This window comes from Eumetopias jubatus, unplaced genomic scaffold, assembly GCF_037043125.1.
Source record: "Eumetopias jubatus isolate StellerSeaLion01/CBP00866 unplaced genomic scaffold, mEumJub1_p1.0 scaffold_12, whole genome shotgun sequence".
Classification (NCBI taxonomy): domain Eukaryota; kingdom Metazoa; phylum Chordata; class Mammalia; order Carnivora; family Otariidae; genus Eumetopias; species Eumetopias jubatus.
In genome coordinates, this window is record NW_028274818.1 from 104,105,580 (window position 1) to 104,126,975 (window position 21,396).

Sequence of the window (21,396 nt, forward strand, 5' to 3'; positions counted from 1 at the left end):
TCAGTTTTCTCCTTAGATGCCTTGGGGCAAATTCTAGGTACTTTTATTCTTGTGGGCAAGGGCTGGGAAGGCGGAGAGGGAGTTGGAGCAGATGGCTCTGTTTTTCTGCGGTCCTTGGTGGCCTTCCACACCTGCTGACTTCTGAGTCTTCTGTGTCTGGCCGGGGTTATTATCAGAAGCTGTGACCCACTGGGCAGTTTAGTCTAAGGAGGTCATCCTTCAGTCCCACTCATCAGGCCTTTATGAGAGAGTATAGGGTCTCCTCCTGGGGCCTCTCCTTGGGAGGGATGCAGGGAGATGCTGCCAGTGATGAGCTGGAGAGAGTGAGGGAGGCGTAGAGGATGCCGCTGTTGTTCTGGGCTTCATCCTGGTGAGAAGGAAGGAGAAGGGGGTGAGACAGTGAAAGGGGAGCTGTCCCCACCTGAGAGCAGTAACCCAGCACCTGAGGGTTCCACCGAGGCTGTGAGCAGTCCCTCTATTTCCTCCATCCCACCTTCTCCAAACTTCTCTTTAATTCCTTCAGTCCCTAGTCTGAGATGCTCACCTTGGGCTCCACCTTGGGCTCCAGCTTGGGCTCCAGCTGGGGCCCTGTTTGTTGTCCTAGAAAAAAATCAGGGTGTGCTGGGGTCAGGTGGCATGCCAGCCAGGGTAGGGAAATGGGCAGGGGCCTCCAGCAGTGAGGTCATCTGCTGCGTAAGGACCAGGGTCAGGCAGGAGGGATGGGTGGGGCACGTGTGTGAGCAGGGAGTGTGTGGGGACGGATAGGCCAAGGTGGAGGGTGGGGGAGTGATGGCCATAAGAACTTACTTTTAATCCCAATGTTCTCATATTTCTCCTCAGTGTTTTGGAAGGATCCCCTGTATAGGAAGGAGAGGGCGGAAAGTGGGTTAGAGGCTGAGCAGAAGAGAATTCAAACCTGTGTGGGGCTGGTTCTTTGTGTGGGGGCTCTGCGACCCCCTGACACTCTGAGGTGAGCTCTCATTTGAAGCTCTCTAGAGGCCTCCTGGAAGATCCAGAGGCAGTTTGCCGTGTAGCCAGCAGAGGTCCCAAGGACCCATTGCAGGCGGATTGTCCTGGAGAAGCTGCTTTGTTGGAAGAGCCCTGGAAAGGGTGAAGTCTTGTCTGCCCTGCGGTGTTGGTACAAACTAGAGAGTGAACAGCAGCTCCACCCATCTCAGGTCTTCTGGAGGGTGCCTAGGCCGGAAGGGAGAGAGGGGAGGAAAGGGGCTGGAGAGAAGGAAAGAAGTCGAAAAGATGGGCTGGAGGGAAGGAGAGGGGGGAGGGTGGAGAGGAAGAGGGCTCCAGCGGGAGGGAGGGAGGCGAGGCTGGGAGCTGAGGAGGGAAGTGGCTCTGAGAAAAGAGACACCCACTGGGAAAGGACCAGGAGAGCGGAGCGATAGGTGCCCTGTGCTCTTCCCATAAGGGACTTCCTGTTTCCCAAGCAGGACAAGCACTCACCTGGCTACAGTTCTGGCTTTAGTCTGCAGATCTGTAGGGGAACAGCAGTATGTCAGGGTGCCATCCATAGAGGGCGCCTCTCCTCCCTGCCTTCCTGCTCTGTGTGCTCTGGGACCAACCCCCAGAGAGACCAGGGCAGTGGAGCAGCTCTGCTGAACACACCTGGGATGCCTGAGGCTGCCCAACCCTGTCCTGTGGTTGTCCTCAACACCAAATTGGGAGAGCTGCTCTTACCTGCACCTTCTCTCTCCCTTCCTCCCTCCCACTCTCTCAACTTTTCCCTTTGTCTCCTTCCCCCTTCCTTGAATTCCCTAAGCATCCCTCAACCTTGCTCCTTCCACTGCTGAGGCCCTGCCCACCCATTCCTCTCCTTCCACCCTTGTCTCAGACTTTCTGCTTCCTCCTGCCCTGAAACACTGGCTTTTTGTGCTTTCCTTAGTGGTGGTGGTTTCTCTCCTGCCTTGTGAACCTCATGGCGGGGACCTGGGTCTGAACCGCAGCCCGTTCCTCTCCACCCTCTGCCACTGAAACCCACCAGTCCGCCCACCCTCTTCCCCCCTCATCCTCCTGAATTTCTCGGTGGCATCTCCCAAGGATTGGCCCGTGCTTCACAGACATCCCCTCCATCACCCAACACCCCATCCTAGGAGGTCCCGTCATCCACGGAGACAGCCCTCTGAACACACGGGACTCCTATGTCTCCCAGACTCCAGGGCCTTCTACTCCACCATACCCTGGACTTTTTTTTTTTTTTTTTTAATCTCTGGGACTGAGAACTCTGAAATATTAAACGCCAGCATCATTTTTATGCTACAACTTTCTTTCCTTCCAGCTTTCTCTTACCACCATCCTGCTTACTATACCTGTGCGTTGACCCCATGAACTCTTGTGCCTTAATAATCCACTTTCTTTCGGGCTGTCCAAGCTCCTCGCTGATCCTCTACTCTCCACTCCCCTCTCACAAGCTCCTTGACCTCTCCTGTTCCCCTGTCCTTATGCCACACTTAGCTGACACATCTTTAATTCTGGCTGTGGCCTATGGCGGGGGTGCTATTTGCTTACCCAATATCCATCCATTTCTTCTTACTCAGTTACAGAACCTTGATTTTATTTGGGGTGGCAGTGTGCTCCCCTCCTGATAGATGTGGGACACATGACTACATCCTCGCCAATACAATTCAAGGGGAAGTTGTGGTCTTTTTGTCCTTTCTTCCTTCCTCCTGTTTCCTGCTTGGATTCAGAAATAATGGCTGGAGTCTGAGCAGCCATCTTGGATCATGAGGCAACCTTCAGGATAGAAGCCAGTAGCCAGGACAGTGAGCAGGAAGATGGAAGCCTGAGTGCCTGAGGACACTGGCCTCTGCTATCCGCCTCCTCACCCTTTTTTTTTTTTTTTTTGGAATGTAATCTTTATTTATAGGACACTGCAAGAGAGGAGATTCTACATAGAAATAAGAAACCCACTGAGGAAGAGCTTCATACAGGTTGTACAGTTTGGAACTGGTCAAATAGAGTTTTGTTGTAAAAAGTGCTACAATAACAAAACACATTTAAAAAGAGTTCTTAGTAGAGAAACAGTAAGACAAACTTCTACCAAACAGAGTACACAACAAACAACTTTCTGCCTCAGCTGTACAATCTAAAAGTTAAAAGTCCCAGGAGTGCCATCCTGAACTTGGAACGTATAACCTTCAGAGGTAGTTTCTGGCACAACATTCTAATCTTCCTCTTCCTCTACAGAGAAATACTTCTCAATCAAGTTTAATGAAGCTTTGTACACAGACTCATTTTCATGGTTTTGTAGAGCTTCAATTTTGTCCAAACCTCCACATTCTTCAATCATTATACTAAGTTTCTCAGTTTCACCTAGTTTCTCAGCAGCCTGAAAGATGTTTGAAATGGCATCCAGAATAACCAGAATAATTTTGGTGTCTTTTGCAGTTAAGAGGTTCATCAATGGTTCTATTATGCCACAATGAACGAGGTATACAATCTGTTCAACTGTCCCACCACTTGTATAGTTGGTCACAGCCCAGACAGCTTCCTTTTTTGTCTTAAAGTCTGCCTTAGAGAGTACACCAACGAGGAATGGGACTAATCCATGATTCACAACTTGCTGTATCTGGTCCTGGCGACCAGCTGTAATGTTTGACATTGTCCACGTAGCTTCCTTCTGAATATTAGTTTTGGGGTTCGTTAGGAGGCTGGGAAAAACAGCAAGTGCTCCTGCATCTATTACAACCTGAGTCTGTTCATCTGTCCCAGTAACGATATTTCCTATGGCTCTTAGTGCAGGAGTCACAATGGGCAATTCAGTAGCTCCTAGAAGCTTCACAAGCTGGGGCACAACTCCTGTTTTCACAACCATTTCAATCCGTTCATTTGGACCATCAGTAAGGTAGGAAATGGCCCAGCAGGTATCTGCCAATACTTCTGGATCATCATGATGCAGGAGACGAACTAAGGTAGGAAGAATCTGCTCAACAGCATCTAATGGGGGTGCAGGATTCTTGTTGCGACAAAGGTTTGAAAGTGTCCAAGTAAGGTTACATAAGTAACCACATGCTAAAGATGACATATCAGGAACTGCAAGGAGAGCCAATAGTGGGTCAACTGCACCATACTGGATAACCAAGTCTCGAAAAACTGAACCATCACCTGCAATGTTTCCTAGAGCCCATACAGCTTGTTCACTGATGTGGGCATGGGAAGATGCCAACAGAGAAATGAATGCTGGGATAGCACCTCCATCTACCACAGCCTTGGTCTGTTCTGACGTCCCAGAAGCAATGTTAGTGAGAGCCCAAGCAGATTCAAACTGAATGGGACTACAATCAGTTCTGCCCAAGAAGGACACAAATTTTGGAATCAAACCGGCCCGGATTCTGTTGTCTATGGGGGGCTGTTTTTCCCTAGAAAGCAGTTTCCTAGCAGCTTGAGTAGCCTGGAGCTGGCTTTCCAAATTGTTGCTATTTATGCCTTTGACAATGTCATCAACAGACCAATTTACATGTAGCCCTGGTTGTTGCAGTTTTCCTGTAGTGGAGAGGTAGCATCATCAGGAAACGAGCTTACGTTTCTCCTTTTCAGCATCTGGTCATCCTTCTTAGCTTTCCTTAGCTCCACATTAACTTCTATTCGGCGCCACCTCATTTCTGTACTGTCTTTCCCCTTGTTCTTGAATCTGTTAAGGCGAGCAGCTGGTGAATTAGCATTCTCGTTGGTGGACATGGTTATGAGACAAAGGGAGAAAGCTACACAGCCGGCTCAGGCTTCCACAGGAGGCGGTCTGGGGCGCGCAAGCCGCAGGACAGCTGCCCTCAAAACGTCCACCACGGAACACCCCAAAGACGGTGTGGCCGCCTCCTCACCCTTTTATATGAGGGGAAACAAGAAACTCCGTCTTACGTAAACCCTGTTATTTTTGGTCTCTGGTGCCAGCAGGAAAACATAACTTCTAACCAACAAGTTCTAGAAGTTTCTAAACCTGCATGATTGAATACTGCGAGGGGAAACATGATCATGGGCCGCGAAGCTTTTACAGAGCTCTGGCTTCTCATCTGGGTGGAATCCTGAAATACCATCTTCCATTCCCTCAGTGACTATCACAGCTCTTCATCTCCGACCCTCATCCTCACTCTAGGGACAACTGTGATTTTTCCTCTGCAGAATTAGAAACAATTTGTATATCATTGAGTTTATCAATATTTTTATTCATGGCTTTTAGGTTTTATGTCATACTTAGGGAGGCCATCTCCACTCCATGGATATAAGATGGTCTCACATGCTTTCCTCTAGTACTAGGGTTATTTTCCCCTTCATTTAACTCTTGGATTGATCTCTGTGGAATTTATTTTGGTACAAATTATGAGATCACATTATTTTCTCGGATGGCTGCTCAATTGTTCCAGCACCATGTATTGAATGACTCCTCTTTCCCCATTGATTAGAAATGCTACTTGTTAACCTACTAAATTCCTGAATGTATTTTGATCTGTTTCATCCTGCCTATATTTGGGCTTTTCTCTTTTCATATATTGGTTCATCTGTGTTTCAGTATGACAGCATTGAGTCATTTTAATTATTACAACTTAACACTTGCAGGCGCTAATGCTCATGTGGTCCTTATTCCGTGCCAGGATCTATTCTCAATGCATTACATTTAATTGTCATGACAACCCCCGGGGTAAGTATTATTACTCTTCTCATTTTACTGATGAGTGAGTTGAGGCCCAGAGTAATAGTATCATTGCACCAGAGTTTACTCAGCCAGGATTTGACTGCAGGCAGTCCAGACTCTGTGCTCTTCACCTCTGTGCTTTAGTGTCTGATGGGGCTAATCTCCTCTCACTGAAAATTTTCTTCAGAGGAATTTCAAGTCAATATTGGAGCGTGTTGGGGTGTAAATAATGAATGCCTCTAGCCCTGTCCTCTTGAGCTGTAAGTGCATACATCCACATTTCTGATGGACATCTCTACTCAGATGCCGCACAGGCATCTCTAACATATCCCAAACTAGAGAACCATCGTTCTCCCCCAAACATGGTCTTTGACCTTCTGTGTTCTCTAATTTGCTTGGTGGTTCACCATGGATTCATTCACCCGAGTTCTTCTACTCCCTCACCTCTACACCAGTCCAATCACCAAGTCATACTGGTTTTCCCTCTTAAACTGTTCCAGGATCTGGCTCTCTCCCTCCATCCACCGCCACCGCATTAGACTGGCCCCGCCTGGCCCACCTCTGGCCCCTCCACCACAGACTGATGTATCTGTAAGGCAGAGCTGAGGTTGCCTCTGGGATCAGAGGCTCTTGGGTGTCATTTACAAGCTTCTCTTCTCCCATCTCCAGCCTCCCCCACAGCACTGAGCTACTTAGAGTTCCCGCACTGATTTCCTGCACCAGCGTGGACAGTGACCTCACCACCCTCACCGTTTGCCTGGCCAATTCTCTTATATTCTTTGAGACTTCTTGCAAGCTCACTTCCTATGGGAAGTCCTCCCTGAGTCCCCTCCTTTCTCCCAACCTACCACAGCTCTTTCCAAATGAGGCAGTCACTCCCTCTCCCCTCCCTCCACCCCTGAGTTCCTTGAAAGCAGGACCTATGCTTTATTTACATTTGTAATCTCCAATTACAAGCCAGCCCCTGGAAAATAGGCCCTCAACCAATGCTTGATGAGCTGAGCCAACTTCCTGTCCCTTCTGTTCTTGCCTTACTCTTCCCAGGGCTGACCCTCCCCTCCAAATGAACCAAAAGGTGAGGATTGATGAGAAATGATTAAGTCAAAAGACAAAAACTAGAAAATGATCAAACTTGTGGAGAGGGATTGGTCTGGAGCAGTGGTTCTCGAACTTGATGACACAGACACCACTTGATGAGACCTTTAAAAATGCAGATTCCCAAACCCACACTTCAAGCCCAGCAGGGATCTGCATTTTTTAACCAGCACCTGGGGTCGTTTTGATGCTGGTGGTTCTGAAAAGCACTCAGTTGGGAAGCTTGGTGGGGGGTGTGGCCCAGAACCACTTACCTTTGCTTCTCTTCCACCAGAGGTAGAGTATCAGTCCCAAAATTGCAAGTATGAGCACAGCACCAGCCAGTGCCACCCCAACTGCAGCTCCCACACTCAGGGGTGAAGACGCCGAACTCCCAGTGCCTTCCAAGACACTGAGGTCAGTGGTGGTGGGGGCAGTGGTGGTGGGGGCAGTGGTGGTGGGGCCCTCGGTGGTCTTCTCGGCAGCTGAGAAGACATGAGAATTTAGCAGATTCTCCCCTGGAGGACTGGAGGTTTCTGGATGAAACTTGTCACCTTGTTCCCTAGTTTGGGGAATATTGGGGGTGGGGAGCAATTCTCTGAAGCTCTCACACAGGGAGGGGGTAATGAATTTTCATCACCCCAGCTTAAATGCTGACTCTACCTCCCATCAGTGGTGTGACCTCAGAACCTCATTTCATGGCCGACAAATAGGGATCACTAAATCACAGGAAGAAAAAAACATTTTTTCATTGTGGTAAAATATAGCTAACATAAAATTTACTGTTTTAACCATATTTAAGTATATAGTTCAGTTGCATTAAGTACATTCACAGTGTTGTGCAACCATCACCACTATCCTTCTCCAGAACTTTTTCATTTTCTCAAAACGAAACTCTGTCCCCATTCAACACTAACTATGCACCCCCTTCCCCAGCCCCAGACACCCACTGTTCTGTTCTGTCTCTATGAATTTGACTGCTCTAGGGACTTCTGATAAGTGGAACCAAACAGTATTTGTCCGTTCTAGATTGTTTTAATAAGTGACAAAACAACTGTAAAGCACCTAGTTAATATTAGGAATATGTTTTTAAGATTAAATTAATATATATTGAACTTTACTTCCTACAAAAAGATTGTACCTTTGTAGATGTTTAATGCACTGTTTAAAAACTGACAGAATGCTAAACCACAGGAAAAAATTCAACTCCAATAAAATCTTCTGGTTAGTGTGGACCAAATTTTCTGTCGACCCTCATAAGAAAGGAATAATAAAACCATCTTTTAATTGAGATAAAAATTTTAAAGTCTTAAACAAATGTATATAACATGCTATTTAGAAAAATAAAAACCAGAGGAATACATATTAAAAAAAAAAACCTCCTAGAATGTGACTAAAGCCACACTCTAAGCTAAATTCATAGTATTAAGTGCTTTTATTATTTAAAACAAGAAGAAATTTGAAGAATGAACAGAATATATTATTCCTCAGAAAAAGTACCAAAACCACAAAGAAGCCAGCCCTAAGAAGACTCAGAGGAAAATAGTAATGAAACCTATGTAGGAATAAATTTATTAGGAATCAGGACAACAGAAATAAATGCAGGAAGTAGTTATTTAGGGGAAAACCAAACAAAAAAACAAGAAACAAACAAGAAAATAGACAAGACTCTTGCAAACCTAACAAGAGCCTGCTGAAATCATTTGTGAGTGTATGCTCAATTATAGGTTGATAAATTTTAAAAACTGAATTGGATGATTTTCTGAAATAAAAATTTTTGAAAATGGAGTTAAGTAGTACACTTTCAGTGATAGGTAAACAAAGAAGTAAAAACTTTAGGGACGCCTGACTGGCTCAATCAAAAGAGCATGAGACTCTTGGTTTGGGGGTCATGAGTTTGAGCCCTACATCTGGGGTAGATTTTGCTAAAACAATAAACTTGAAAAAAAAGTGAGAACTCTATTAAAGAACTACCTATCATAATTAGGATTCCAAGCTCAGGAGGTTTTATGGGTAAATTCTTTTTTTTTTTTTTTAGATTTATTTATTTTTTTAACAGAGAGAGAGACAGCGAGAGAGGGAACACAAGCAGGGAGAGTGGGAGAGGGAGAAGCAGCCTTCCCGTTGAGCAGGGAGCCCGATGTGGGGCTCGATCCCAGGACCCTGGGATCATGACCTGAGCCGAAGGCAGACACTTAACGACTGAGCCACCCAGGTGCCCTTTATGGGTAAATTCTTATGAAAATTTAAGGAACAAATAATTCCCAAATAGATTCTAGAACACAGAGAGATATGGTAAACGATGCAATTCTAATTCATTTCATAAAATGATAATGTAATCCTGACGCTACTTTCCATTCATAATTTTTTTTTTTTTTAATGCAGGTTAAAATGATAAAGGCCTATGTTTCTTACTGATCTGAGGGGAGGAAAATACCCAGGACCGGCACATTGGGAACGTAGGTTGACACAACCTTTGGGAGTGCATTTGCAAAATGTAACATACCCAGGCATGCCCTTTGACCCAATGATTTCAGTGCTAGAAATTTATCCTGTGGAAATGCTGAGCAAGTGTTCAAAGGCCTGTGTTTAGGGGTGTTCTTTGCAGCTTTGTTTGTGATGTGGCAGCAACTCAAGACAGAAGACTGAGTAAGTAGATTGTGATACATTGCTGCAGCGGGGACGCCCTGCAGCCTTTTTTTTTTAAAAAGCAGAGTTGTACATGTACTGAAAGGAGAGATATTTTGTGGTACGGGCAAATGTAAACAAGTTGTAGAGCAGAATAGTACACGGTTTGATTCTATTTGTGTTATGTCTATATCTATTATCTGTAAGAGAGAACATTTTGCAGAAAGAAGTAGTGGCTGGGGAGATAAAGTACAGAGAAAAAAATATAGTTTTCATTTGACTCCCTTCTGTATTGTTTGACCTTTTTTTTAATGATGTGCAAGTATTACCAGTACCTTTATTATTTTCAAAATTTAACATTTATCAAACTTGTATAGGCACATAATTGATTTTTTAAAAAAGATTATTTATTTATTTAAAGATTTTGTTTATTTATTTGACAGAGAGACAGCGAGAGACGGAACACAAGCAGGGGGAGTGGGAGAGGGAGAAGCAGGCTTCCCGTGGAGCAGGGAGCCCGATGCGGGGCTCGATCCCAGGACCCTGGGATCACGACCTGAGCTGAAGGCAGACACTTAACGACTGAGCCACCCAGGCGCCCCAGAAGATTTATTTATTTATTTGAGAGAGAGAGTACGGGGTGGGGGGGCAGAGGAAGAGGGAGAAAGAGAATCCCAAGCTGACTCCCCGCTGAGTGTGGAGCAGGACATGGGCTCAATCTCAGGATCCTGAGATCAGGGCCTGAGCCAAAACCAAGAGTCAGTTGCTTAACCAACTGGGCCACCCAGGCGCCCCAATAGGCACATAATTTAAAGAGTCCACAAATTCCATACAGTTTATAAAAACAGTAGCCCCTGCATAAGCCCACCCTTAGCTATTTCTTCTGACATTAACCTTGTATTTCTTTTTTTTTTTTTAAAGATTTTTTATTTATTTATTGAGAGAGAGAGAATGGTAGAGAGAGAGCATGAGAGGGAAGAAGGTCAGAGGGAGAAGCAGACTCCCCGCTGAGCAGGGAGCCCGATGCGGGACTCGATCCTGGGACTCCAGGATCATGACCTGAGCCGAAGGCAGTCGCTTAACCGACTGAGCCACCCAGGCGCCCTAACCTTGTATTTCTAAATCACATGAATATATAGCTGTTGCTTGACTTGTCTCAAGTCGTGTTTATTTACTTCCTCCCACTGAAATCGAGGATTTAGATTTCTCACACCCTCATTTTCTCCATTTTACTTGACAGTCCAGCATCCGATGTTCTTTTCACGACATGGGTTCTTCACTTGCCTTCTGGAACAACATTCTCTCTGTTCTTTTCCTGTGTCCCTAGCAGCTCCTTCTGTCTTCTTGTTGATTCCACCTTTCCCTAACCTGTAACAGTCATGGGACCTCCTTAGTTCAGTCTAGGACCCCCTCTCTATCTACACTCACTTCCCAGACAATTTATCCAGTCCCATGGCATTAATTACCAGCAACATGCCATTCCTGCCCAAATTTACATATCCAGCCACCTCTCTCCCCACGCTTCCGACTCCTGCATCTCACTGCCTACTCACACCTCCATTTGTTTGTCTTATAATGTCTCAAATTTCAGATGTCCAGAACAGAACTCTTGATTTCCTCCCAAGCCTGTTCCTCCCCCATGTCCCCCTCTCTGTAAATAGCAACGCCATCCTTCAAGATGCTCAGGCCAAAAGCCTTAGAGTCACCCTTGCTTCTTCTCTTTCTTACCCCCACATCCCATCATCTGCAAATCCTGTCTGCTCAGTCTTCAAAATATAACCAGCATCTCCCCTGCCCTTGTTATCACCCTATTCAACACATATCACCTCTCACTGGTGTCCCTGCTGGTGACCTTACTCATCTTTACAGTCTGACTCTCCATACAACAGCTGGAGGGACACTTGTACAATGCACATCAGAGCACAGCAGGAAACCCTCACTAGACTCATTGCGCCGAGTGAAAGTTCTTTCCCTGGCTTTCAGAGCCACACAGGACCTGCCCCCACTGCCTGTTCTGATCTCACCTCCTGCCACCATCAGCTTCTTCATCTGCTTCGGCTGTACTTGTCCCACCTCATGGCCTCTGCCCTTGCTGATCCCTCTTGACTGGAACATTCTTCTCCAGACCTCTCCCTCACTTCCTGTAGATCTGTGACTAGGCTGGATTTCTCAGCTGCCTTCTCTTAGATCCACTCCCCAACTCTTCTCCACCTGCTTTGTGCCTTTGGAGGCTGGTTTTAGTGGACTCCATCCATGGGCTCTCTCACACACTGGTTCCTATTCAGTGGCCAGTGGGAGTCACCATCAGGAGATAGAGGGAGAGGGGCGCCTGGGTGGCTCAGTTGGTTAAACGTCTGCCTTCGGCTCAGGTCATGATCCTGGGGTCCTGGGATCGAGCCTCACGTCGGGCTCCCTGCTCAGTGGGCAGTCTGTTTCTCCCTCTCCCTCTGCCCCTCCCCACGCCACCCCCCAACCCCCGCTCATGCTCTCAATCTCACTCTCTCAAATAAATAAATAAAATCCTAAAAAAAAGAGAGAGGGAGAGAGGAGGGTAGGTCATGGCATAGCCCTTGGCCCCTCTCCACTGGGTCTTGTATTAATCTGGGTTCTCAGAGACATAGAACCAATGGGGTATAGAAAGAGATGTAGAGTTTTGAGGAATTGGTTAGTGTGATTATGATAGCTGAGAAGTTGTAGTTTGCTATCTGCAAACAGGAGGCCCAGAAAAGCTGGGGTTTTAGTTCCAGGTCAGACCTATAGTTCTGAGAACCAAGGAGACCATTTATGTAAGCCCCAGTGTGATCCTAAAGTCCCAAGAACCAGAAGCTCCAAAGTCTGAGGGCAGGAGAAGCAGAGGTCCCTGCCCATCCTCTATTTTTTTGTTCTTTTCAGGCCCTCAAGGATTTGGATGATGCCCACCCACTGCTAAACTCTTCTGGAAATACCATCACAGACATATCCAGAAAGAATGTCTTACCATCTCTCTGGGCATCCCTTAGCCCATTCAAGTTGACACGTAAAACTAACCATCCCAGACATGTTGACTCTATCTCCCCAGAGGCTACAGCTCCTCTCTGGTCCTAGTACCTTCTCTCTACCCTGCTCGTCAGTCATGGGGTTGGTTGCAGGTGTCTCCCATCCCTGACTGGTTTCCCTATCCTGTGCTCTACTCAAAACTCTCCTCAGTCCCCCTGTTGCAGTGGCTGCTTCCTCCTGGCTCTGACTAATATCTCTGGGGCCTTTCCGTTCCAGCTGAATAGAGTAGCACCCCTAGCAACCTTTATCCCCCAGATCCTGCTCCATTTCCCTCCTTTTCTCTTTTCACCACCATTCAACACACAGAATTAATTTGTTGGCTTTCTTTTCCGTCTTCTTTCCACATTTATGTGCAAGTGGCATTGTTGTGAGCATGTTTTGCTTTTTTTTCTTTCTTTCCTGCTGTTTCCCCAGTGTCCGTATTAGCACCTGACACATAGTAGGTGTTCAATCAATATTTGTTGAATGAATGAATGAATGAATGAATTTTCTCTTAGAATTTCAAGGCATTCAACCATTGTCTTCCAGCTTCCTCTGTTACTATGGAGACGGCCAAAGCCATTGTGATTCCCAAGTTTCCTGTGGTCTGTTTTTTCCTCCTTGGAAATTTTTTGGATCATCTTTTTGTCCCTGATGTTTTGAAATTTCATGTTGCTGTGTCCCAAGGTAGGTCTTTTTATTTTTACCCATTTCTCTGGACTCCTTTGTTCTGGAAAATTTCTAGAGTTATTTGGTCAATGTTTTCTTCCCATGGCCTTCTCTCTTCTCTGTTTCTGGAACTCCCATTATTCAGAGGCTGGAGCTCTTGGACCAATCCTCATTTTTTCTTTATATTACTTTCCTATGGCTGCTGTAAGAAATGACCACAAACTGGGTGACTTTAAACAACCGAAGTTTAGTCTCTCACAGTCCTAGAGGCCAGAGGTCGGAGAGCAAGGTGTTACTAGGGCCTCACACCCTCGGGAGGCTCTGGGCGAGACTCTGTTCCCTGCTTCCTCCAGCTTCTGGAGGCTGCACCACTGAGTCTCTGCTCTGTGGCCACACTGCCCTCTCTTCTGTGACAAGTCTCCCTCTGCCTCCCTCTTAGAAGGAGGCTTGTGTTTGCATTTAGGGCCCTCCCAGAGAATCTCAGATAACCTCCTCACCTCAGAAGTCCTAACTGACTCATATCTGTTACCATGTAAGGTAACAGTCCCAGGTTCTGGGGGCTGGGATGTGGACACGTCTTTGTGGGGGCTGCTATCCAACCCGCTGCAGTTTTCAGATCCATGACTCTTTGTCGGCTTTCTGGGACATTTGTGTCAAGTTGATCTCTCAATCCTTTTACCAGGTTTTCCATTTTTGCCATTATAGCTTAAATTCCCAAGAGCTCCTTGTTTGTTTGGAAAGCTCCTTCTGTTGCTCCATGCTTGTGGTCTTAACTTTCTGAAGATGGTAGTTATCTGAGTTTTATTCTCCCTTCATTGTTTTGGTGTCTTCCAGGTACTTCCCTTCGCTCCCCACCTCCCCATTTGTTTTGCTGTGTGTTTCGTGGGGGAAGGATTCCTTAAGTGTTCAATGTAATCATAGTTTTAAAATGGCGTATCTAGCCTCAGGCATCCCAGGCACAGCAGAAGCGAGGGGTCAATCATCAGGGCTGGAGGATTCCGTGTGAGGCTGAGACCCCATGTCCTTGGCCACTTGGCGGCCAGCATGCAGAGAGCCATGCTGATTGGAAGCTGTGTGTGTGGTCTGGGAGAAAGTGCTTGTCAGCTAGTGGGCTGTAGGATCTGTTAGGATTTCTAGATCCTTTTGGGCCCATCAGATAGATTTTCCAGAGAAGAATCTCCTGATTTCTTGCCCTTGGTTCGGTGGGGGATACCAGCTGCGTTGCTGGAGTCCTGGGAGGCATCTAAGGGGTGGGGGGCAAGACATTTAGTGTCTCATCAATTCACCAAATCTCCAGTTTTAAGGACTGAACCCTTGCCCCCAGTATGCCTGGGGTACTGCTCCCAGAGTCCCTCTTGTCCATGCTTTCTGAAAAGCAAATCTCCAGTCTCTGCTGGGTGGGGAGGGGGCAGAGAGGTTTCCCTGCTTCTTAAATAGATTCTCACCTAGTCCTTTAGCTTTCTGACCCCCTTTCACTCCCACTGTCGGGAGGTCTGCGGTCGCCCTTTTGCAGTTTAAAAATCGCCTTTCTTCTGGGTCTCCCCACTGCCAGTTTTCGGCTAAGCTCCCCAGGTCTCCTAGGCCAGTTACATTAGTCTATGTATTTCTAGCTTCCCAAATATTGTTTCTGACCACAGGACTCACATATTTTTTGTCCTTGTAGATTTTGTCTTAAAAAATTCCCTTTGCTGTCATTTTAGTAGGATTTGGTAGAGAAAGGAAGTAAACGTGCATATAACCCACCATTTGGCCAGTATTTATGCAATATTTTCTAGAGAAAATAGAAAATGAACATTCAAAAAATAATGTTGCATATTAGTATAAAAATAAAAGATTTAGAGGAAAGCATCTCATGAGATATTTACATGGTCTTTAGAAGAACACTCCCCCAAGGTTACTGAGGTATATATAAAATAGGGGCCATTCCTGGGTGGGAAGATTGGACTTACACTGATTTCCATTTCTGTCAATTGCCTTATAGGTTTAATGCAATTCTGATTTTAAAAATACCTGTTGGTGTTTTCTTCAGAACTTGGCAAACTTACCCTAACATTTATGTGAAATAATAGGGCCAAAAGAATAAGGTTTTTGAGGAAGTAACGTGGTTCTGATGGACATAGTCTTATCATCCACTGAAACATGTGAAGTTACAATCTCTAGAACAGTGTGGTAGCAACAAGATAAAAGACAGAACAGGGAAATGGAGTTGACAGACCAGAAGTGGGTGCTATCCGGCAAAAAGGCCAGGCCTATGAGTCAATGAAGAAGAGAAAAAAGATTCCATAAATGCAGTTGGGATGATTGATTTGTTTCTTGGTGTAAAGATCAAATTAGTTCTTTACCTCAAACCATATACCAAAAGAAATCCTCAATACATTAATGAGTTTTACTGTCAAAAGAAAGCAGATAAAAATCAGGAGAAATTAAAATATTTTCAGCTCCTAGTACAATACAGGATTTTGGGCTAAGAAATAAAAAGAGGAACTTACAAAGGAGAGTATAGTGAGAAAACATCTGTATGTAAAAAACATTATTATGCCAACCACAAACTTATCAGTTCTATTAGCAGCAAACATTCCTTTAGGGTGATGTTTTTGCATGGTGATACTTATCCTGGGTAAAAACATTTCTTTTTATTACTTTCCTGTATTTAAAAAATATATATGAGCATGAATATCCAATTAATTGCATTAATTGAAAAAATTAATTTATTGGGCGCCTGGGTGGCTCAGTCGGTTAAAGCGACTGCCTTCGGCTCAGGTCATGATCCTGGAGTCCCGGGATCGAGTTCCACATCGGGCTCCCTGCTCGGCAGGGAGTCTGCTTCTCCCTGTGACCCTCTTCCCTCTGGTGCTCTCTAGCTCTCATTCTCTCTCTCTCAAATAAGTAAATAAAATCTTAAAAAAAATTAATTTATTGATGAAACTCATAGCAAACGTGACTGAAACTGAAAAATGAGAAAAGTCAGGAGGATTATGGAGGAGGAAGGGGGGTCTGAGAGCCAAAATCTCCCCAAAAAGGCCATTTAAGGGAAGATGGAGGAGGTGCCAGAAATATAAATCCAAGGCTGTCTTGCCTAATTCAGGTTGTGAGCCACTGTCTATTTGCTCTAAAACCAGTATGGTGGTCCTACGGGGCAGTGGTTACCAAGAGTGGGGACACAGAGAGTGTCCTTCCCACCAGGAACAGTGATGCATTGCTCAGACTTGGCAGCACAAGTGATTGTAAAAAGCAAACCTATGATTTTTAGTTTTTAAGGAACTGTCTACAGACAATACACCCTCCAGTCCCTGCTCCTCAGAGAGACGCCCTCCCCACACTGCTCTGGGGACAAACCTAGGTTCAAGTTCCCACGGCCTGCTGAGTAACATGGGAAGATCTATTAATGTAACACATCCCATTATTCGGTGAACAATAGGTCAAGACAATGATATGATCAGGTCAGCCGGTGAGGCTGAGCAACTACTGGTTAAGAGTGGAGGCTCTGGGCTTAAACTGGGTTCAAGTCCCGCCTGCACCAGGACTGTGGCTTTGGGCAAGTCAGTGTTTAGGTTCCTGGAGCCTCAGCGTCCCAATATATCTCTAACAGGAAGATGACAGCAGTACTTACTGTTAACTGTGGGGTCGTGGGGAAGGTTAACTAGGGCGATGCATACCAGGTTGCTCGACCCGACACAGTGCACAGTAAGTGGGAGCTGCCCTATTTCTGCTGCAGACGCGCCTCTCAAAGGCCAGCACGGAGCAGCGAGATCGGAGTGGGCAGTGGGGACAGTACAGGCAGAGGTGGGGACTAGGGATGGGGGAGCAAGGCGGGTAAAGACGATGGAGGTGGGGAAGAGGGAGATGGGGAAGGAGAGGAGGGCTGGGGCTGGGGCGGGGAGCATTGTGGGCCGGGTTCCGAGGAGCAGAGCAGGAGAAGGAAGTGGGGGTTTTGGGAAAACAGGTAATGGGGTGTTGCCAGGGGACCGGGGCTCTCGGTCATCGTTGGGTACCTGCTGTGTGTGCTGGGCGGAGCCCATGGCTGTGGGGAGACGTAAGACTCAGGGCTGGCTGGGGCTGCATGCACGGACACATGACAAAGGGAAGGCAGCCCACATCCTGAAGAAGTCAAGTCCACCTGGACAGCATGGGGGGGGGGTAGGGAGGCAGGGCTGGAGCCCCAGCTTGGAGCAAGAAGGGAGGGTAACTGGGAAGCCCAGGAGGTGCTGAGGCCGGGGCCTGGGGGGCCTGGATCAGGAGCGGGCAGTGAGGGGGGTGGTCAAGGAGGGCAACCCAGGCCTGGGGTGATGGAGGAGAAAGAGCAAAGTTGGCAGAGGCCTAGGGAGGGGGTGAGTGTGGGGAGAGGAGTCTGAGAGAAGGGGTGAGCAGGAAGATCGGGGCCTGGCCAGGCCTGGGGGACGAGGGCACCATGGCCTTTAAGAGCCTCAGCAGGGTGGGTGTGGCGGCTGCCGGGGCAGCTGGACTCACCATGGGTGACGGTGAGCCTGGTCCCCTGGAGGGACTGCCACACCTGCATGCCGTTTCTTAGTGTTTTCACCTGGATCCGGCAAAAGTATATATTCTCATCCTCCTTCCGCAGGTTCGATATCCACAGGGAGCCAGACTTCTGACCCGTTGGCAAGTTCAGGGAGATGCGGTTCTTGTATTCCTCATGGATGAAACTCTGAGTACTGTTGTAGATGACCTGCCCATGGAACTGTCCCCGTCTCAAGGCTATACTCACTCTGGGATCCTTGGCCAACTCCCAGCAGTAATAGAAGGAGAAACGGATATGGACGGAGCCACCCATGGGGGCTGAGAGGTGATCTGGTTGCTTGATCCCATAGTCATATTTTGAATCACATTCTTCTGACCTACCTGCAGGACGGGGGAGAGGAGAGACTTTGAAGCCACTGGGAGAGATGAAGAAGATAACCCCAGACCTTCTGACACCCTCACCATGGGCAGTAGTGTGACAGATGGTATACCGGACTGGCTCTCTGGCCTGGGTGTCCCCGTCGCCAGACTTGGGGTAGGGGGGAGGGCGAAGGGTTGGGGCTGACTAGCACTATGGGACCAGCCCATCGCTTACTGGGGTTGGGAGGCCTGGCCAGCTACCCCAGCAGACCCCTTCTCTAGCTGCCGAGCCTCAGCCCTTCCTGGGGACTCGCTGGGCCTCGGGGCAGAGCCAGGGTGTCCCGGACACTCACCAGGCTGCAGACATGTCGGCAACAGCAGCAGAGACAGCAGCAGGGACAGACCCATTGCCTCACTCTCCTCCCAGGGGAGGAGAAGACAAGCAGCTCTTCCAAGGCCAGAGGGGAGGCCCTAGGGGGTGCCTCCGTGGGGAGTCAGGAGGTACCTGGAGAGCGTGGATCAGGCCTCTTCAGAGGAGCAAGGGAGGGTGAGAGCCTTCCCCAAACTCACCCGTACCCAGAGTTACCAGCACTTCCTTTATCAATCCGGTTTCTTCTTTTCCTACGTTGCAAAAGTGCTTCCTTGTGGTCAGAGCTCAGAGAGCCACGACAGAGGCCCTCAGCCTCTATCTTCACGCTGAGGGCCATGGTTCTGACCTTGGCCATGTGTGGCCTCTCCCTTCTGCCTCGACTCCTGGCCATTGCCAGCATCTCTACCTCCTTAGGAGTCAGTGTCTGTCTCTCTAGCTCTCCTTTTCATTGGCTGAGTGTCTCCTGGCCTCTGTCTGTCCTCCCAGATGAAGGGGCGGCAGCAAGACCAGCTCCAGCTCTTGCAGCAAGATGACAGGCAGCCATGAGTCTCTGCCCAGCTATAGCCCCCTAGAGAGGAGGAGGAGGGAGCCACTGGTGGTCAGATGCCCTTGACCTCCAGCCCCAGCAGCAAGGACTCCTAGCTTGCTCTTGGTTCTTCTCCCTCCCGGCAGGGGCTCCCCTTCAGCAGCCCCTGGCAGTCCTGTGCAGGACCCAGGCCTTCCAGGCCCCTTCCCTGCCCTGATCAGCTTCTTTTGTGGGGTCTCACACCCTCCCTGGGGTTAAGAGGTGAGGGTGGGCCTTCTGGAGGCCACTCCTTGACCCCAAGATGCAAGACTGGATCTGCAGGTCCTTCTGTCCCCCACTCTAGTTGAGGAGACCCAGGCTCAGAGAAGCCCTGCCCCAGGTCGAATGACTCTCAAGTGGTAGGTCTAAGACTCAAACTCCAGTCTCACTGAGTCCACAGAGCATTCTGCTCTTCCTGGATGCTTCTGCCTGGTTGCACCACACAACCTCAGGGCCTCAGCTCCCAAGAGCAGAGTTCTGGGGGGTGACTCCCAGGAGGCTCTATTTTTATAATGCTCCTTAGATGATTCCCTCCCCAGCTGTGAGAGCCTTGGCTAATCCAGACCTTCCTTGACCAGGGGCGATATAAGGCCCGGAGCAGTACAGTCACCCTGGTGACAGTCCCTGGACCATCTCCAATGGAGGGCACTGCCAGCCTGTGACTGGTGGTGGGTGGGGGTGAGAGTGGGGCTGGGAACTTTGGTGACTCCCTGGTCAGGTTGTAGGAGGCTGGGCTCCCTCCTGCCCCTGGATGAGGTTGGCATTGGCTTACTGAGTAGATGGGGAGGGTGGGAGAGCATGATTTCATCACAGGAAGTGGCCTTGTATTCTGGAGGTGGCAGCAGGCAGAGTGACTTCCTTTCTCGTTTTCTGTTTCTTCCTCAAACCTCACAGTTTTCTGCCATGCGTCTCCCCGGGCCAGCCAGGCAGCCCCTGCCCTTTCCCTGTGTCTGTGTTTCTTTCTTTCTTTCTTTTTTTTTTTAAGATTTTATTTATTTATTTGACAGAGAGAGAATGAGAGAGAGAGCATGAGAGGGAAGAGGGTCAGAGGGAGAAGCAGACTCCCCGCTGAGCAGGGAGCCCGATGTGGGACTCGATCCTGGGACTCCAGGATCATGACCTGAGCCGAAGGCAGTCGCTTAACCAACTGAGCCACCCAGGCGCCCGTGTCTGTGTTTCTTACACTTCCTCCCAGGCTCGACAAGAGAAGTTCTACATTTTCATGGGATCCCCTTATCTGAGCCAGGCCCTAAACATCCATTGCCTCATTTTCAGCTCTACAACATTGTGTGGTGGACGTATTTTCACTAACAGGAAACTAAGGCATTGTCAAGAAACTGAGCCTTAATGTCATGGACTCCTCTGGGCTGTGGAAGGTGCTTGGGTAAATGGTAACTGCTGGAAAGGTGGACAGAAGACAGGACAAGGGAACAACTGCCTTTTTGATAGCTCCTCTAGAGGGTAGCCTGCCCTGTCTGAGGGGTGACACCTGAGTTCCATTCCCACCTTGTCTCACTAGCTGTGGGACCTGGCTGGACAGTCTCCTCTTTGCCAGGCCATCCAAGGAGGAGGCTGGACCCACTGGAGGGTGTCCCAGCCCATTCCGTTGGGCAGCATGGCATATTTACTAAATACAAATGTTTACTAGATTAACTTTGGCAGAGTACCTGTTGTCCAGGTGCTTCAGGCTCCACTGCTCCCACATATGGCCTCCCTGGGTGCAAACTGCGCATTTCATGTCCTGTTCAGGCCCCTGGACCCAGTTGGATCCCCATGATGCCTGGAATTGTGAGGTGTGATTTTCTGCTCACAGATGATGTGTGGTCTCTGGGTTTGCTCATCCTCACTTCTCCCAACAGCAATGAGAAGGCCCACTGATCAGCCTTGAGCTGTGGCTCTCACAGAGGGGGCTTCTGGTGGGAGAAGGGCCTGGAGTTTCATGATTCATAGATGGGCAGAGCCTAAATGCAGCTCTTTAGCCCAGAGGGTGGCCATGGGGGTGGGGGTCAGAAGCCACGTGATGAGGAGAAGAGAGCGCGTGAGGACTATGAACTGTGGACCATATTTTGAGAATACTACCTTGGATCTACCCCCTAAGGTCTCTTAAGTTTCTGTTCTCCCTTCCTCATTGGCCACATCCATCACTACCTTTCCCCCTCCGTGGTACCTCACCTTGCTCCTGCTATCCCCCCTAAGACCAGGAGTAAGGCAAAGATATCCACTCTCACTACCTCCATTTATTATGTTGGAGGTTCTAGCCCATGCAATAAGGCAAGACAAAGAAATAAAAGTGTTCTGTGTTTTCTTAGATTCTGTATTTATGTATTTGGCATTCATTTATCACAGGTATTAACTATTTTTTTAATTTTCTGCATTCTTGATGCTTAGGCACTTGTGGCCTGGCTGACTGGGGAGAGACGGCCCCTCCCAAGGCTAGCCTATTCTTAGAGCAAAGGGCATTCCTAGGAGCATGCCTCTCCTATGCAAACTAACCAATCCAGGGCCCATACTCTAAACCACCTCCTTTATCTAACTCTCACCTACCAAGCCAATATTTCTTCTGCCCTGAGTCAACCCTGTGGTTGTGTGGTCTTTGCCTTC

General features: G+C 48.0%; 1 protein-coding gene, 1 long non-coding RNA gene and 1 pseudogene across 4 annotated transcripts in view; 1 reads left to right on the forward strand and 2 right to left on the reverse strand.

The window, feature by feature from the left end:
- Nucleotides 1-18,463, reverse strand: PILRA (paired immunoglobin like type 2 receptor alpha). Of its 2 annotated transcripts, XM_028109929.2 has the most exons (7): nucleotides 18,214-18,463; nucleotides 17,492-17,881; nucleotides 6,988-7,197; nucleotides 1,459-1,489; nucleotides 808-857; nucleotides 545-600; nucleotides 1-367 (listed from the first exon to the last, which is right to left on the reverse strand). In XM_028109929.2, the coding sequence occupies exons 1-7, from the start codon at nucleotides 18,266-18,268 to the stop codon at nucleotides 233-235; spliced, it is 927 nt and encodes a 308-aa protein (XP_027965730.1). In that variant the 5' UTR covers nucleotides 18,269-18,463; the 3' UTR covers nucleotides 1-232. The 2 variants fall into 2 exon arrangements, with proteins under 2 accessions (XP_027965730.1, XP_027965732.1); XM_028109931.2 differs by lacking the exon at nucleotides 6,988-7,197.
- LOC114214351 (importin subunit alpha-1 pseudogene) lies at nucleotides 807-6,981 on the reverse strand (annotated as a pseudogene). Its single transcript, XR_015766405.1, has 3 exons — nucleotides 2,521-6,981; nucleotides 1,459-1,489; nucleotides 807-857 (listed from the first exon to the last, which is right to left on the reverse strand). The product of XR_015766405.1 is annotated as an importin subunit alpha-1 pseudogene (transcript).
- The window catches only part of LOC148162874 (uncharacterized), an 11,036-nt gene continuing 6,854 nt past the window's right edge, over nucleotides 17,215-21,396 (forward strand). The window contains exon 1 of the long non-coding RNA XR_015766407.1: nucleotides 17,215-17,985. This is a non-coding gene — a long non-coding RNA (uncharacterized LOC148162874). The remainder of the gene's footprint in view (nucleotides 17,986-21,396) is intronic.